At 33.5% G+C, this 15,815-nt stretch overlaps 1 protein-coding gene across 3 annotated transcripts; it reads right to left on the reverse strand.

Annotated features, from left to right (window-relative positions):
* Positions 1-2,490: 2,490 nt before the first annotated feature.
* On the reverse strand, positions 2,491-6,826 carry LOC145163851 (putative disease resistance RPP13-like protein 1). 3 transcript variants are annotated; one of them, XM_079082612.1, is made up of 3 exons: positions 6,298-6,456; positions 2,888-6,145; positions 2,491-2,802 (listed from the first exon to the last, which is right to left on the reverse strand). In XM_079082612.1, exons 1-2 carry the CDS (start codon positions 6,324-6,326, stop codon positions 2,896-2,898), a joined length of 3,279 nt encoding a protein of 1,092 aa, XP_078938738.1. In that variant the 5' UTR covers positions 6,327-6,456; the 3' UTR covers positions 2,491-2,802; positions 2,888-2,895. The 3 variants fall into 3 exon arrangements, with proteins under 3 accessions (XP_078938738.1, XP_078938729.1, XP_078938735.1); XM_079082603.1 differs by having other exon boundaries at positions 2,888-6,826; XM_079082609.1 differs by having other exon boundaries at positions 2,491-2,818; positions 2,888-6,826.
* Positions 6,827-15,815: the final 8,989 nt, after the last annotated feature.

The raw sequence follows: 15,815 nt of genomic DNA on the forward strand, positions 1-15,815 counted from the left end.
TTGTGAGACTATGGGAATGCCAGAACATTCGTGGAATTAAGGAAGGTTGTGGGCCATATGAGGCCGGTTGGGATATAAGACTATAGTTGGACATGTAGCATTCACTGTTAGCAAATGGAATTGGTGGCATCACGTGTGATGATTGGTTATGTTCGGTTGGATCGGAAGGGTTGTTAGAGACATGATGGCGAGTTAGATAGCACAACTCTTGTCGGATAAGACCCCCGTTGGAAGTCATGTAGTCCGATTGCGTGAGTCTATTAGCCTCAGTAACCGGCTGGAAATCCCGTTTATCGGGTAATGAGTCGACCTATTCTTCTCCATTGCAACCAGGGGGAAATGAAGAGATATGGGGAGGAACAATGGGACTACGGGAAAATGAAGATGGATGAAATGTGGGTTAATACAAAGAAATTAAATCTATTAAAAAAATTAAAAAGTTAACTTAGTAGGATTTTACATATTTTGAATGATGTAAAGGATAAACTGAATTCAAAATCAATACCCAATCACAATCATTTATAGAAAATATTTATTGGGGATCAAAAGTATTTTTTTTTTTTGACAAATTACAAAGATCAAATTGGAAATTTATTCAGGTAAAATAAAGTAAATCAACTTAGGCCGAACGAAGCGTCGCGGGAAGGAGGTACGAGAGGAGTTCCCGCACATTGGAACACTTCACCTTCCCTGTAGAAAAGGAGTTGCGGGAAGGGAGTGGGGGATAGAGACCACACATTCTCTCTCCTGTTTTGATTTATTAGGCTTTTCTTTTTTATTTTATTTTTTTCAGTTTTTTAATATTTATTAAATTATATACCTATCAAAAAATTATATCAAAATTCATGGTTTTAATTCCCTACAAATTGAATATAATATTTGTATGAAATATATATATATTTTTAAAATAAATAAAGAGTGAAAGATGTTTACCATATACACCTTGGGTTTTGGTGAGAGAAAGAAAAGTAAGGAAAAGACTGACGTGGCAGACAAAAAGTAAGGAATCCTTCCCGCACTCACCCTCGGGTCTTAGTACGATTTTATAGATTTTTGATGATGTAAAAAAATAGACTGAATTAAAATCAAAACACAATCACAATCATTTACGGAAAAGATTTATTTGAGATCAAAACTAAAACTGACTTTACATATCAAACTAAATATTTAGTTATTTACCGATTGCAATGCTCATATGTATTTTATTGCGATTTTCAGACCACCAATGTTCAATTCTATTTCATGTGATCAATGCGACTAAACTCATATAAAAAATTTTCAAAGGTTTAATATCCATTTCAAGATGAAGTTGAAGAGGAATCCATTTGACTTCCAAATGTAACACTTATTTTTCGGAAAGATCGGAAAAAATTGTATAACATCAATTACTGACTAGTTAATGCAAAATGTATTCCAATTACTGACTAGTTAATGCAAAATGTAGAATAAATGATTTCAAAAAACTTTGTTTTGTTGGTTGGAATTTAGTTTCAATATTGTAAAACTACAATCAATGAAGCAATCTTTTAAGTTTTTTTTTTAAAAAAAACAAAGTCTTATTTTTTTTTACAGACTGTAAACTTTTGATCAACATCTACATAAATATGGAAAACAAAGGTTATTTTACCTCTTCAAAAACAAACATCAACTTACATCATCATAATACTAATAACTAAATATACTCAAAATATGAACTCAAGATAATAACAAAACCATAACCACACAAAAAGACAATTAGTCATGCTATACAGAGTTTGACTATATTTTTACGACTATATTTTTACCAAAACAGAAAAAGTTTTAATGTCAAAAGGATTAATTCTAACCCAGAAACTGATACAAATTTGTAAAGAAATCTGAAGTTATATAACAAAAATACTACAAAGGGGTTAAGATGGTGCCAAATTTCAAAACATTATCGAAATCAATATCTTAAAGCCAATAGGTTTGAAATGAGAAGTCAAAATGTCTGGATTAAAGTCGAAATTGTACACAATTTTCTTATGTTTTGTAGTAATTTTTTCTTCAATGCACAAGTTTACTGGAAGCCAATATTAACAAAAACTACAACATGACAACGAAAAAAAACACAGAGAAGCGGTGCAATGAAGATTAACTAATACACTTGCAACCAATATACATAACAAGTTAATGGTAAAAGTTCTACAAAAACCGAAAAGCAATTCAACGACTACAGTTATAGCTTTCCATCTTTTAGTATTAGGTTTGATTGTTAGGTCAATATTAAAATAATATTGTCAACTAATCAAAACAAACAAGGCTCAAAATTAATGTCCAAATAAAACTAAAGGAATTTGTGATATTTATTATAAGAAATGTTTTGCCTCTAGGCGTTTTCGCTTAGCCTCTCGAAGCGTAAACTTCGAGGTGGTATAAAAAATAAATCTAAAATATTATATAATAAATAAAAATATGTATAATAAAATTACATAGAAAGTCATGAGTAAATAGAAAACATGTTTAAAGAAATATAAACAACATTGCCATTCTGCATAACTAAATAGAATATTACACGTATATTAACAAAGTTATGACAATTTAAGTGAATCGTCTACGGTAACCAATTAGGTTATTTATGTCAAAAATTACTTTTTTGTTTTATTTAGGTAAAAAGGTAAAAAAATCAACAAAAATATTATGTTTCTCTTCTTTTTCATTGTTTTATAAGAATGCCTCACCCCGCCACACGCCTTGAGGCTCCCTCGATCAGCCTCCGCCTCCGCCTCCGTTAGACCATATGAAGCACCGCCTCAAGTACGTTTTTCCACCGCTTCACGCCTCCTATGATTTTTTTAAACTATGATGAATAACCACACTTTTAGTACTTATGTAAGAGACACAGATGATGTGAAAGGAGATGACATACCTTTTCTACTAGATCACCGTTATTGTCAAATATGATGGGTTGGAGGTTGTTTTAAGATCTTTAATCTTCAGGCAAGCCTCGATGCAAAGTCTTTTAAGGCAGGGGAGGTGTGGTAAGACCTCTGACAATGATTCCACATCCTTAAAACCATTGAGCCATAGAGAAACGAGAGATGGTGGAAGAAGAAAAGATGATGAAGGAGTAATAGTATTCCTCACATCGTCTGCCACCGCAAATGAAACCACTCGTGAATCGTAGCCATATAACTCTAGTTCAACTAGTGAGGTTGGAAAATTCTGGGGGCCCCATTCTGACATGGGCTTATTTAGGCCTCCTATCGTTAGTTTGGTCAAATTAGGAGGCCACACCCCACAAGGAAAGGAATAGTCCATACTTGGACAATGAGTTAGCCACATTTCTTCCAAAGATGTGAGACTTTGGAAATGCTCATGAGGAAATGACTTTAGATTCTTGCATTTATCGATCTCAAGACATGTTAGGTGAGACCTGGGGAGAAAATGGAAATCTTTGATTATCAATTCATTTAGAGGAGATGGGTGCTCCTGCACTATCGAGAAGGTCAACGAAGTCATTGAATCACAACGATCTATATGCAACCTCTCAATAGTATTTGGACAATCGTAACTCTCCAGTGTGTCACAACCATCAAACTTCACTTCTTTAAGAGATTTCATTCTAATCCCAATATTAAAGTCTTTCTCGGATGATGAAATCAACTTTTTACAATGAATTACTTCCAACTTCTGTAAACTAACAAGTCTCTTGGATGCCTCTGATTCTCGTTCCCACAAGTATCTCAGTTCATCACATTTATAAATATAAAGATGTTCAAGTGCCCCAAGATGCAGTAAATCTTCTCCATATAGTTGGGCAAATCCTTTAACATTCACCATTTTCAATTCAACAAGCGACGAGGACAAACCAACCATGCTTTTTAACACTGCATTGGAACATCCTGTTATAGATAAAACCCGAAGTGAAGGTATCAATCCGATTGCAACTTCAGCTAGTTCTGGACAATTGGCTATACAGATCTCATGAAGACGAGGAAATAATCTAGGAGTTTCATGTTCCTCGCCACTATTAATCGACCATCTCTCCCAACCTTCCATATCTTTAAATTTCAGAACTTCAAGCGATGGAAATGCAATGCCAATAAAAGAAGCAGTGGGTGCAAGTAACTCAAAACCCACAGTCTTCACCTCATTCATACTTTCAACAACCAATTCCTTAAGAGACCATAGAATTCCAAGTGTTGGTAGTTGTGTACTACTACAACCACATAATGTAAGCTCTGTTAACTGATCAAACAAGGGATCGCCAACCCACGTAGGAAATCTCATTCCCATGTTATTCCAAATCTTGAGGGTTTTTAACCTAGGATTAGGCCTTAGTTCTTTAAGTACTTCATATTCAATAGACTCATCCCGAGAATCATCAAACACATGATAACTCCATTTCATCTCCAGAACTTCAAGACCCTTCTTTTGATGTAAGTTGGCATCCTTTGCTTGCATTGGATCTATCACTTTCTCCAGCCCAATAATGGAAAGCTGGCCTTGAAGATCCGTTAGGCCCTTAAGGTCGGATATTTTGAACCCGTCACCTTCTTCAATAAAGACATTGGGTAGAGTTTGTAGACTCGTCAACCCACCGATCCCTAAGGGTGTCTTCTTCAAATACGGAGTCTTACTTACGTCAAGATGTCGCAGGTTTATTAACTTTGCAAAACTTTTTGGCAAGCTAGATAACTGATAACAGTTATGAACCAACAAGGTCTGTAGATTATAAAGGTCACTCACTTGTTCTGGCAAACATGTGATTCTAGTAAAAGAAAAATTAAGGTACCGTAGATGCTTGAGACTACCAATGGATTCTGGTATCTTTCTGATTGAAAGAGAACCTTGCCATATGTAATCAACCGGAGTCAAGCCCATGACACTTAGCACCCTCAGGAAGTGTAGTTCAGGAAGTAATTCAAGAAGAACCTTGTCCAAAAAGCCATTGTTTTCAAAACCAGCCGACGTGAGTAAGAAAGTTCGCAAGCGTTTAGCTCTATGTAATTCATTAACCTTTCTATATGATCTAGAACTTGGATCTACCAATGAAAAGTGACGAAACTTATCAAAAGTTTCATTCGTGTAGGATACATCCACCTCACCATCCAATCTAAAGGAAAACTCTCCTGCAACACTTGTGGCCAGGTCATTTATTAGGTCATGCATTGTATATCCTAATTCGTCATTTGTTGAATGTTGAAAAAAGGACCTTGACTTTAGCTCTTCAAAATACTCCTGACCTAAACGCTCCATTGACTTGTTTCCTTTTGATTGGGACAAAAATCCTTCGGCTACCCACAGTAGAACTAACTTATTCTTGTCAAACACATAGTCCTTGGGAATTAAGGAACAATATGCAAACAACTGCTTCAGGTGTGGAGGGAGATGATAGTAGCTTAGTCTTAGAGCTGGAAGAATCTTATTCCCATCCTCAATATCCCATGTCTCACTCTTCAACAACTCCTCCCATTTATCGCCATTTTTATTTCCCTTCACGACCCTCCCAACTGCTTTCAAAGCCAAAGGCAATCTACCACATTTGTGAACCATGCCTTCACCAAGCAACTTAAGTGTTGGATGTTTGTCAAAGTTTTTTTCTCCTAACGCGTGTTGAGCGAATAATGATAGAGCATCTTCATTTGACAAAACACCTAGAGGGTAAGTTTGTTGCGAGTCCATCACTGATGCAACCTTCGTACTCCTGGTTGTGGCAATAACTCTACTTCCAGATGCCCCTACAAGAAGAGGACTTTGGAGGAGTTCCCACTTTCTATGGTCTTCGTTCCAGACATCGTCTAGAACAAGTAGGAACCTCTTCTTTGAAAGTTTTTCTTTGAGGGCCACATGAAGCAGATCCAGATTAGCAAAATCTTTGTTTTGACCTGTTACTGCTTGGAAGATAGCCTTGCTAATGTTAAATACATGGCACTCTTCAGAAACACAAACCCATGCTCTAAGTTCAAAGTGATCCTTCACTTTCTCGTTGTTGTATAAAACTTTAGCAAGAGTGGTTTTTCCTATCCCACCCATTCCAACTATCGACACTACGCTCACACTGTGATCACATTCTTCATTTCCCAACAACTTTTCCATCAATGCCACTTTATCCCCTTCCCGACCCATGATTTTGGACTCATCGACCAATGAATTTTCCTCCAGTCTTTCTATCGTATTTGACCTTTCAACATTTACATTCAAACCCAAATCATTTTTCTGGTCAACAAGATCACGCAATTTGTTGGTGATTTCATCTAGCTTAGAACTCATCTTTCGACCATAAAAACTGCGAGGAGTGAAATTAGTACAAAAATTTGGCAAGAACTTCATTACCTTACTAGTGCTGGTGCTGGTGCTGGCATGAGATTCTTGATTCAACTTGCGTCGTATAGCTTCGGTGGCCAAATCATCGAGTGCATCGTCTATGTCGTAAGCCAAATCCTGGAGATTGTTCACCCACAATTGAACAGATTTCTCTTTTATCTGCTTCTGGCTTGCATCAGCAAGCACAGCTTTGATCAGGGGCAGGTTTTTCTTCCATTTGTTCAGCTGAGAATCGATCCCTTCCGATTGAGCCAGTTTCATCAAGTCACCAGAGATCAGCTTCTCACACAGCACTGTGATGACGGCGCTAACAACGATTTCAGCCATTGAATTTTGGAAAAGGAAAGATATTTTCTTTATTGAGGGTTTTGATTTCTAAGGGATGAATAAAAGTTGCTGATAAAAGCAAAAGGGTAGACTGTATATATGAAAACTTATGTATTTATAATTCTGCAGATTGGAAAACGAGGAATATTTGCAGATAAAAAGGAAAAAGGTACATCGGTGCTGGCGTGGACTACGTACTCTTCAAAATATTCTCGATATCAATCATATTGAACAAAACACTGCCATATCCTCCTATATATTTACAAAAGCGATGATAATATTTATAACCAATCATCTATTTTAACTGTATTTAAAATTCTTTTTTTAGTTTAATATCTAGAAAAATAATCTGCTTTGTATTCGTACCTGTAGCAGGCTTAAGATTTACATTCTTTGCCACTAATTCTCTTTTTTTATTACCATTTAGGTGTTGAATTTTTAAATTCTTTTTAAAAGTTTGTTTTTAGTAATATTACTGTCTTGATTTACTTTTATTCTCAAAAACAAGTTTCTTTCTTATTTTTAATCTTTTTATAAATTCATTTGTAATATTTTGTTTATGTATTAGTTTTCACAATTTTCTACAAGTCTTATTGCCTATAAGTTTTAACACCAAAATTTGTTTTGGTTTTAGAATCAAATGTTGTTCAAGAAACGCATAAAGTTTCTGTAAAAAGTTTAGTATACCTCACATTTTGTGATGGTAAAGAAAAGCATAACCCCTAAAATACAAAAGTCCTCCTTATGGTTGCAACCCAAAAAACCACCTTACAAGAACAAGTAGGATTCATTCCTACAAAGATCCTCGTTAATCTTCCGATGTTTCCCTTCTCTTTCTTACTTAGGGCAAGCTCTCATACGCTGTGTAAAGAGAAGAGAGTTTTTTAATTGTGAAGTTACAGTTATGGTCCCTGAAGTTTAGACATTGTTACATTTCTTACCCTAAACTCAAATCGTCTAATCATCTTGCACTTTTAGAAATACCATAATTAAACCCTCACTTTATAATTTGACGATTGACTTAAAATTACACAGATGGTCCCTGTGGCTTAAGGTAATCTGCGTGTTTGGTCCCTAACATTTTTTTTTAACTCGGGCCGTCCTTACTTTATATTTTTGTTGCACGCTTGGTCCCTATCTGTACTAAAAATATTATTTTTCCCTTATAAGGATTTTTTATTTTTATCATTTATTAAAAAAATAATAATTAAATTTACGGTAAATTACACGAATGGTCTCTATGGTTTAGGTTAATCTGCGTGTTTGGTCAAACACCTCTTGTGCAACTCAAGCGGACTCCATATTTCCAGCACCAATCACAAAGTTATATCCAAATTATAGTATCCTATATAATCAATACAACATCACACGTCATGTACAGTTAATACAAACACAACTCACACAAGAGACCTGAGAAAATAGAGAGAACCAATAACAACAGAAAGAGAATCGAAGTGGGGTAGAAGAAAGGATTGGAATTTGTTTTTTATTCATATGATGTTACCTGGAAGGAAGTTTCACAGATGACACCCTCATTTTCGATTATAAATGTAGCTCGGTGGAGTCCATTGTTTTCGGCGATGGTTGGATCGACCAATATCACCGGTACTTCACGAGGTTGGAGGGCTGTAGGTGCGTTAGAAGGATGTGGAGTAGATAGGTGGCGGTGGCTGGTTGTCACTGAAGTTTTCCGGCAAGAGAAGACGGATACAGAATCAACGATGGTATCCCCGGCAAGGTGTGAGGTTGGTTGTCAGTGGAGTCGGCGTTAGAGAGAAAAGATGCAGGGATGAAGAATTAAAGATGGGTTGCTTTAGGTTTAAGTCTTTTTTTCTTTTTATAATTTGTTTTAATCTATTTATGTTATTTATATAATAAAACAAATAAATTAGAAAACTTAGAAAAATTAGGAAAAACAATTTATTAAGGGCAGTATAGTCATTTTATCTCGGACAAAGACCAAACGCGTAACAAAAATATATTTTAAGGATTGTCCGAGTTAAAAAAGTTGTTAGGGACCAAACATGCAGATTATCCTAAACCACAGGGACCATTCGTGTAATTTACCCTTTTATTAAATTACTTTAAGTTATAGTTTCCCTTCGTGGCTTTTAATACTCTTTAGTCTTTATTAATGTCAAACTAGATGAGGGACCGCATTGCAAGGTCTGGATTTGTGAACAGGTTTAGTCTTTATTAATGTCAAACTAGATGAGGGACCCGCATAGAGATCTTGTGATTCAACATCAGCCACATATTTCTCATTTTCCGCTATAACGCTTCAGCGTACCGGCAGCTACGTGGTATGCCTAATCATAAATGATTATATGGCATAGGGATATAATCATATATGATTATACTATGGTGGTTGGTAGGGGAGGGGGTAGTGACAGAGGTGGTGGTGGTATAGTTAAAGGAGGTGGCAGTAATGTGGTCGGTGGTGGTATATATATATATATATATATATATATATATATATATATATATATATATATATATATATAGGTGGTTCATGCAAGCATTAAGAAACCGACTGTGATGAAGTTAGTTTCTTAAATTACATATATAACTTCTTGTAATATTTAATAAGTGTGTGTGTGTTTATATATATATATATATATATATATATATATATATATATATATATATATATATATATATATATTATTGGGTTTTTATTCAAAATCTAGTTTCAAAAACAAGAAATTTAGCAACAGAAGACTTAGAAATTTTTGAATAACATAAACAAGTTAAACCCACCAAGGATCTTATTGCAAAGTTTGGAACGAAAACAAGCAGCAAATAAGAAGATGAATAAATAACAGCCTTTCTAGTTCTTTGGATCCTCTTGGGAGGCTTGAAAGTTGATGAAGAATGATGAACTTTAGAGACACCAACAAGAAGCCAACTTGATGTAGATGCTAGTCTAAAACTCTTAACTCTTAAGCTTGAAGTTTATAACCAAAGTATGAACTTCAAGAGAGTATAAAAGCAAGTAATATCTTCATGAGTTAAGAAGAAAATGAGAGAGAGTAACATTCCTAGCATGTTATGGTTTTGTGCATGTTCAAGCCAAAAGAACGAAAGCTTCACTCTCATATATATAACATGCATAATATACACGAGTCTTTAACTATTAAGCACCTATGCTTCTACTAGCTAGATTTGTTCCACATGCTTCTCATTACTTACATTAAATAAGTATAAGACCATGCTCTTCTTTTGAATAAACAATTGAAAGCACCATGTCTCTCATTATTTTACATTGACCTATCTTAAAAGCCATATTCTTCCTTTCTTACTCTTATTTTATAAAATAATAAAAGAAAGAAGACAAAGCCTTTATATTTTATAAACCAAGTTTATAAAATATAAACTTTAACTTTTTTGTAAAAGACAAAAAGAATTCATCTAGTCTAAAATGTTGTGCATGACTTATTAATTCATACCATATAAATTATATATAATATTACTTGCTAATGAAAATTATTATTTCCTAGAAATAAATAATTTCCAATTTAATTATAAGAGTTTATTGAATATTTATTAAAATCAATTTCTAATAAATAATCAATTATATAAAGTTGTTGTTAGTGTGACCCTTTAGTATCATATGTTAATTAGCAATATCACTTTAATATGATTCTTGAGAATATTAGATCTTTCAATCTCTCACTTGCGCAAGATTCATATTAGACTGATATAGACAGTGGTGAACGTCTAACAACATTTCACTGCCCCGATCAACATACAACTTTATGCCATTCTATCAACGCCCAATTCCTAAAAAGTTTCAAGCTACAATTGATGTATAAGGTAAGTTTATCAGTTATCCTTTTGTCACAGACATCATGTTGAACATGAGATATGGATCGTGATCAATCTCATTAGGTGTTCAACTTTTGTTAAGGCGCCTTGGATGTCTAACTCTAAACATATAAGAGGAACAAATCCCATCTTGACTACATAAGCCTCTTGCATAGTTCACACCATACCTGAAAATGGATTTTATAACTGCCCGGTTAAGGACCAGCGTTTGACCATATCTAAGCACAACATTCCCTACACTTAAGTCCCACTATGTATCTCAGGTGTTAAGGATACAAATATAGTACCTTTTAATCAAGTATCATTCATGATAGCGATCCATGGGATGATCTTGATGAGGGTCAGTTCGATACTAGTCCGCTAACAAGTACCTATGAAACTTGGTTACAACCCATTGTCTACCTTTATCTAGTCAAAGTCAACCAATCCAATTCATATTAGTCTTACTTCATAATTTCTCCCACAATTATAACCTACTGTGAACTTTTAGAATAATAACATTATTCATGGATTAAACATGTTAATATAGAACACAACAAGTATTGATGTTATGATCATATCCTAGTATATCAAAACATTATATAATAGTTGTTGTCATAATGTTCCAATATCTAAATACTAAATCCAAATCATAATCCCATTTCTAGAATAATAAAGTCTTATAATTGAAGTGTGACCATTCATACTTAGCTTTAGAAGAAAGGCATAATTAATGGGTTCGACTAAAATTAATTTTTGTGAATTATGCAAATACTATCATCTCCATATTTGACTTTACTCTAGGTATAGTTAAATATCTTGGAGTATATGATTGGTGTTCTTTCATGACATAGAGTTTCTTAGCTTGATTAAGTATACTCAAGAAGTCATAAAAATTTCTATGTGATTTCTAGAATGACATAAATCAACATAGTTTTTCAATGAAATCATTCTTCCAATCATACTAGATTTCAACTTATAAAGCATTGTATTCTTATTTTGTAGTATATTGTGTCATTTTGTTTTTGTTGGACCTCATTCCAACAAAACTTACTTTTCATCCCATAATGAAGTCATAATCCAATTATAATTCATAATTACCCATATTTGCTTAGAAATCAGAATCTTATGTAGCCCGTTACATGAAGATTTTATTCTAAACTAATTGTATCATATGCATTCTCTTAGTTCTTCTAAAGTACTCATAGAATGTTCCTATAGTTATCTGGTGACTTAACCATGTATCTAATTGGTATATTAGGATATGCTCCTAGCATGATCATATACCAGGTCTTATGCATAATATGGCATAAATGATGGCTTCATTTGCCAAGTAAATTGAATACAAATCATTTCAGCTAGTTTAAACCTATAAGTTATATTCTTTTGAGGCTGGCTCAAAATCAGTGCCATGTGACAATGTAAAGGTTCCTCCAAATGAATCTTCTATCTTGATCTCTTTCAAGGTATTGTCAATATATGCAAAAGGATATAAAACTTTTAACATTCATTTTATCTATCTTTATAGATTTTACATTCCAAGAATGTATCTTGTCCTTCCTTAGTCTTTCATTTTAGAAACACATTTCGAGTCAAAGTGAAAAAGCCTGACATGATCAGAGTGTAATTTCTTATGATTAAGTATGTCTCATTCATACAAGATTAGGAATGTCAGCATGTTTCAACTAGTTCTTAGTAAACACACATGTTCTGTTCATTTTTATATAAAAGCATACCTTATGGTTTTATGTTAAAATGATGATTGCAACATTGAGATGTTTGCTTTATATCCACAATTGGATCTCAAGCTCTACACATTTTTTTAGGATGACATGGATTAAGAAAACCTCTATGCTAATCTATATATATATATATATATATATCTTCTAGTAGATTCTATTAAGAAAAACAACATTTCTTGAATTCTATTTGCTATATCTCATATTGAGAATATGAATTTCTAGTAAATAATATCCTTGTTGATCTAATCATAGCTACTTGTGAAAAAGGTTTGATCATAGTCAACGTCACGAGTATGATAAGGACCATAGTCAATGACATGAGCATGATAAAATCCTTTTATAACAACTCTTTATTTAAATGTGTATAGTTATCCATGTAATGTATTCTTTCTAGAAGAATCCATTACTTCTTCTAGCCTTGCTATAGAGAGAAAGTTCAATCAAGACCATACTTGATTATAATACATGGATTACATCTCATATTCATGACTCTAAGTCATTAATGAGATTCGAGATCTAACATAGTATCTTGGTATTTGATGGATTTGCTAGAAACCATCAATAAAAGCTCATTAATGAGAGATTCCACACTTCTCAAGTCATAGATGATTTCTACCAATAGTGCAAACAATTTGTGTTTGTGAATAGCTATTATTCAAGTTTAATAATCCTTGTTAAAACTAGTGCTAACTGTTACTACATCAGGCTATGTTTCTTGAGCTGCTTCAAGTTCCATGTACCTCCCACTTGCTTTGTCATTGGAAGCTTGCTTTCTTCTAACTCAGCTTTCAGATGAATAAAAGAACTTATTCTTGGTGGGTTTGCATATAATAATCTAAGCCACATTTAGATCATTATACAAATATGTATCTAGTAGATTTTGGGTTTAAAAGCTTTAGTCCAACATAGGCTTTAAATCCATAAAACATTTAATAAGATAGGGATGGAACCTTTCCATACAAAATCCTATGAAGAAAATGTTATATCTATTAGTTAGTTGGTGTTTGTACTCAAGGTACAATTAATAGTGTTTTAGGTGTTATCCGAAGGAAATAAAATGAGGACATTTCCACCGATTAGAAAGTAATCATACCAACTAAGATTTAATTCATCTTTTATTATCATTAAGGCCTTAGATAGTTCTTACCAATTTGTACTTCAACTTTATATTTGAAAATTTAAACAAAGATTTCACAATTATGTTTTACCATGTAAAATATAATTTATAACTACTATAGTTGTTAATAAAGTTGATTTAGTGTCTTATGATAAATCTTAGACATTTATTAGAAATGAAGTCATACATAACCATGTATAGTTCCTTAATAATTTATTTTCTCTACTACTTAGTGAAAATATCATTAGGATTCTTTTATATATAAATAATATTTACATATGTCAAATAAACTATTTTATTTCCCTTCAAAGATCCCTCTCTTGAAGTTGGAATATGTGAATGCCATTTATATAATAAAGATAACAATGTCAAAGATGATTTTGATTTAAAATAAGTTTACATCAAAAGTATTTGCAAATAGAACTTGTTATTTATAAACATTGATATTTACTTTATAATTCTAATTAAGAGATCCAGTCTCATAAAAGAATTTTAATCATTTCTGAATATGATGATGATCGTTATGAAAAACGATTTAAGTAAATAATCAATCATTCATAAATTAAACTGAGACATATATTTAGGCAAGCTAAATTAAAACATACAATGTTCCAAAATAAACATTGTTTTATATTACAAGTAAATTGTGTTACAAGCATAATAAACTAGACTCCGAGAGTGTAGTTCCAACTTTATTGTGCTCACCTAGTTACTCTTCTGTAAATATCTGCAAACCATTTACAAATATTATATTAACATTTAAGTACCAAGTACCTAAGTGTTATATGAAAAATACGAGTTCTAACTAGTAGATACATGAAGTACTAGTCTCTTCTAGACTTTCATTCCAGATAAGAGGAGCAGTTCCTCTTCCAGTGTAACGCCTGTGTTTCTCGATAAGCATTATTAAGATGATTTTCTAGTTAGGGTCAACAATTGTAACCTATTTGATGTATTGAAGAAGAATTATTTGAGTATTATGTGATGTACGTGTAAATTATGTGCAATACACGGACTTATAACGATATAATAAAATATGACTAAAATATGCGTCTAAAATAAAATAATAATTGGACCCAATATCTTTGAAGAAAGTTAAATTAGTCGTAACAAGGATTCTGAAGATATAAGGAACACCGAAATTTGACTAATAACGAAGAAGTTATGACCCGTCGAAGTTTCGCGATTAAACCGACACGGCTCTGCGTATCGTAAAAAGTAAATTTTTGACAAAATACTTTTTATCCTTAGAAATCTAAACAAAATTCTTAGTAGAGGTTAAACCGAGAGCGTGAATATAGAGAACATCCGAATCTGACTTCATTTGAGGAAGTTATGATTTTTCGAAGATTCAGCATATGAGTGTACAGCTCGGAAATCAAATTTTAGATCCGTCAATTTTTAGCCGAGATGATCTAAACTAGAATTGAAGATCTCATTAAGAGGAGCTCGACGATATAAAGACAGTCGAAAACGGACGTCGGATGACAAAGTTATGAATTTTTAACGAACTTTAATTGTATAAGCCTGTTAAAATATAACTTTATAAATAAATTCAAAACTAGCCGATGTAGTGTAAACAAAAGTTGTATATCTCGGCGATAGCTACGCATGGATATAAAGAACATAAAAACGGAACTTATATGCGAAAGTTATGGATTTTACAAGATAATTAGTTTTCAGATTAATCAGAGGGCGACACGTGTCGCGATCTGGCACCACACCTTCTTCCCCACGGCTTGCCACCAGATGCTGACACATGGCACATTACGTCCCGCGTAATTTTGAGTACGCCCCGCATAACCCATAAAAATCAATTACACCCCGCGTAATTTGTTTAGTACGCCTTGCGTACTCGGCGCTGACAGCCTATAAATAGAAGTCGAAAATCTCTCCATTCTTCACACCATTACATCATACTCTCTCCCAAACCACCCCTCCCCCCCCCCCAAGGCCTCAATGCCTTTCTCTATCACTTCCTAGGTGTTAGTAGCGAAGCTCCAGAGCCTTGGCAAGTCTCGAGAAGTAGAGCTTTCGACTTAGAAGTTCTGCCCGCGTAGAGTCCAGTTTCTCGCTAAACCACCTGTAAGTTTAGTTATGCTTACCGTACTTTAAGTATAACTTATGTTTAAGTTTATTATCGTTATTATGAACCTATAAACAAGATTTATCAGTGATTCCAAGTCGTTATACTGATTGATCAATTTACGGGGATGATGTCTAGGTTGGATTTAGTGAGGTGTTTAAAGTGGGATTTCCAAACGGACCCTACCTCCAATATGATCCTACCTGGTTGTCCTTTACTTGATAGATCTTGAAGTAGACTTTGAATTAATGATGAATCTAGACTAATAATTAGTCGCAATAAATATTAGACTAAGACTTAGTGATAATGATAATGATACTAGGTTTCGTCAAAGGAAAATGTAGTTCTAGAAGCGAAGCATTGTCTGAATTTCGAATCGTCACTTTAACAAGTGAGTGAATAGTTACTTTCATCTTACACATAGATATGAAGTATTTAATATAGATTA

This window comes from Lactuca virosa, chromosome 1, assembly GCF_052849685.1.
Source record: "Lactuca virosa cultivar CGN04683 chromosome 1, Lactuca_virosa_CGN04683_v6, whole genome shotgun sequence".
Taxonomy (NCBI): Eukaryota; Viridiplantae; Streptophyta; class Magnoliopsida; order Asterales; family Asteraceae; genus Lactuca; species Lactuca virosa.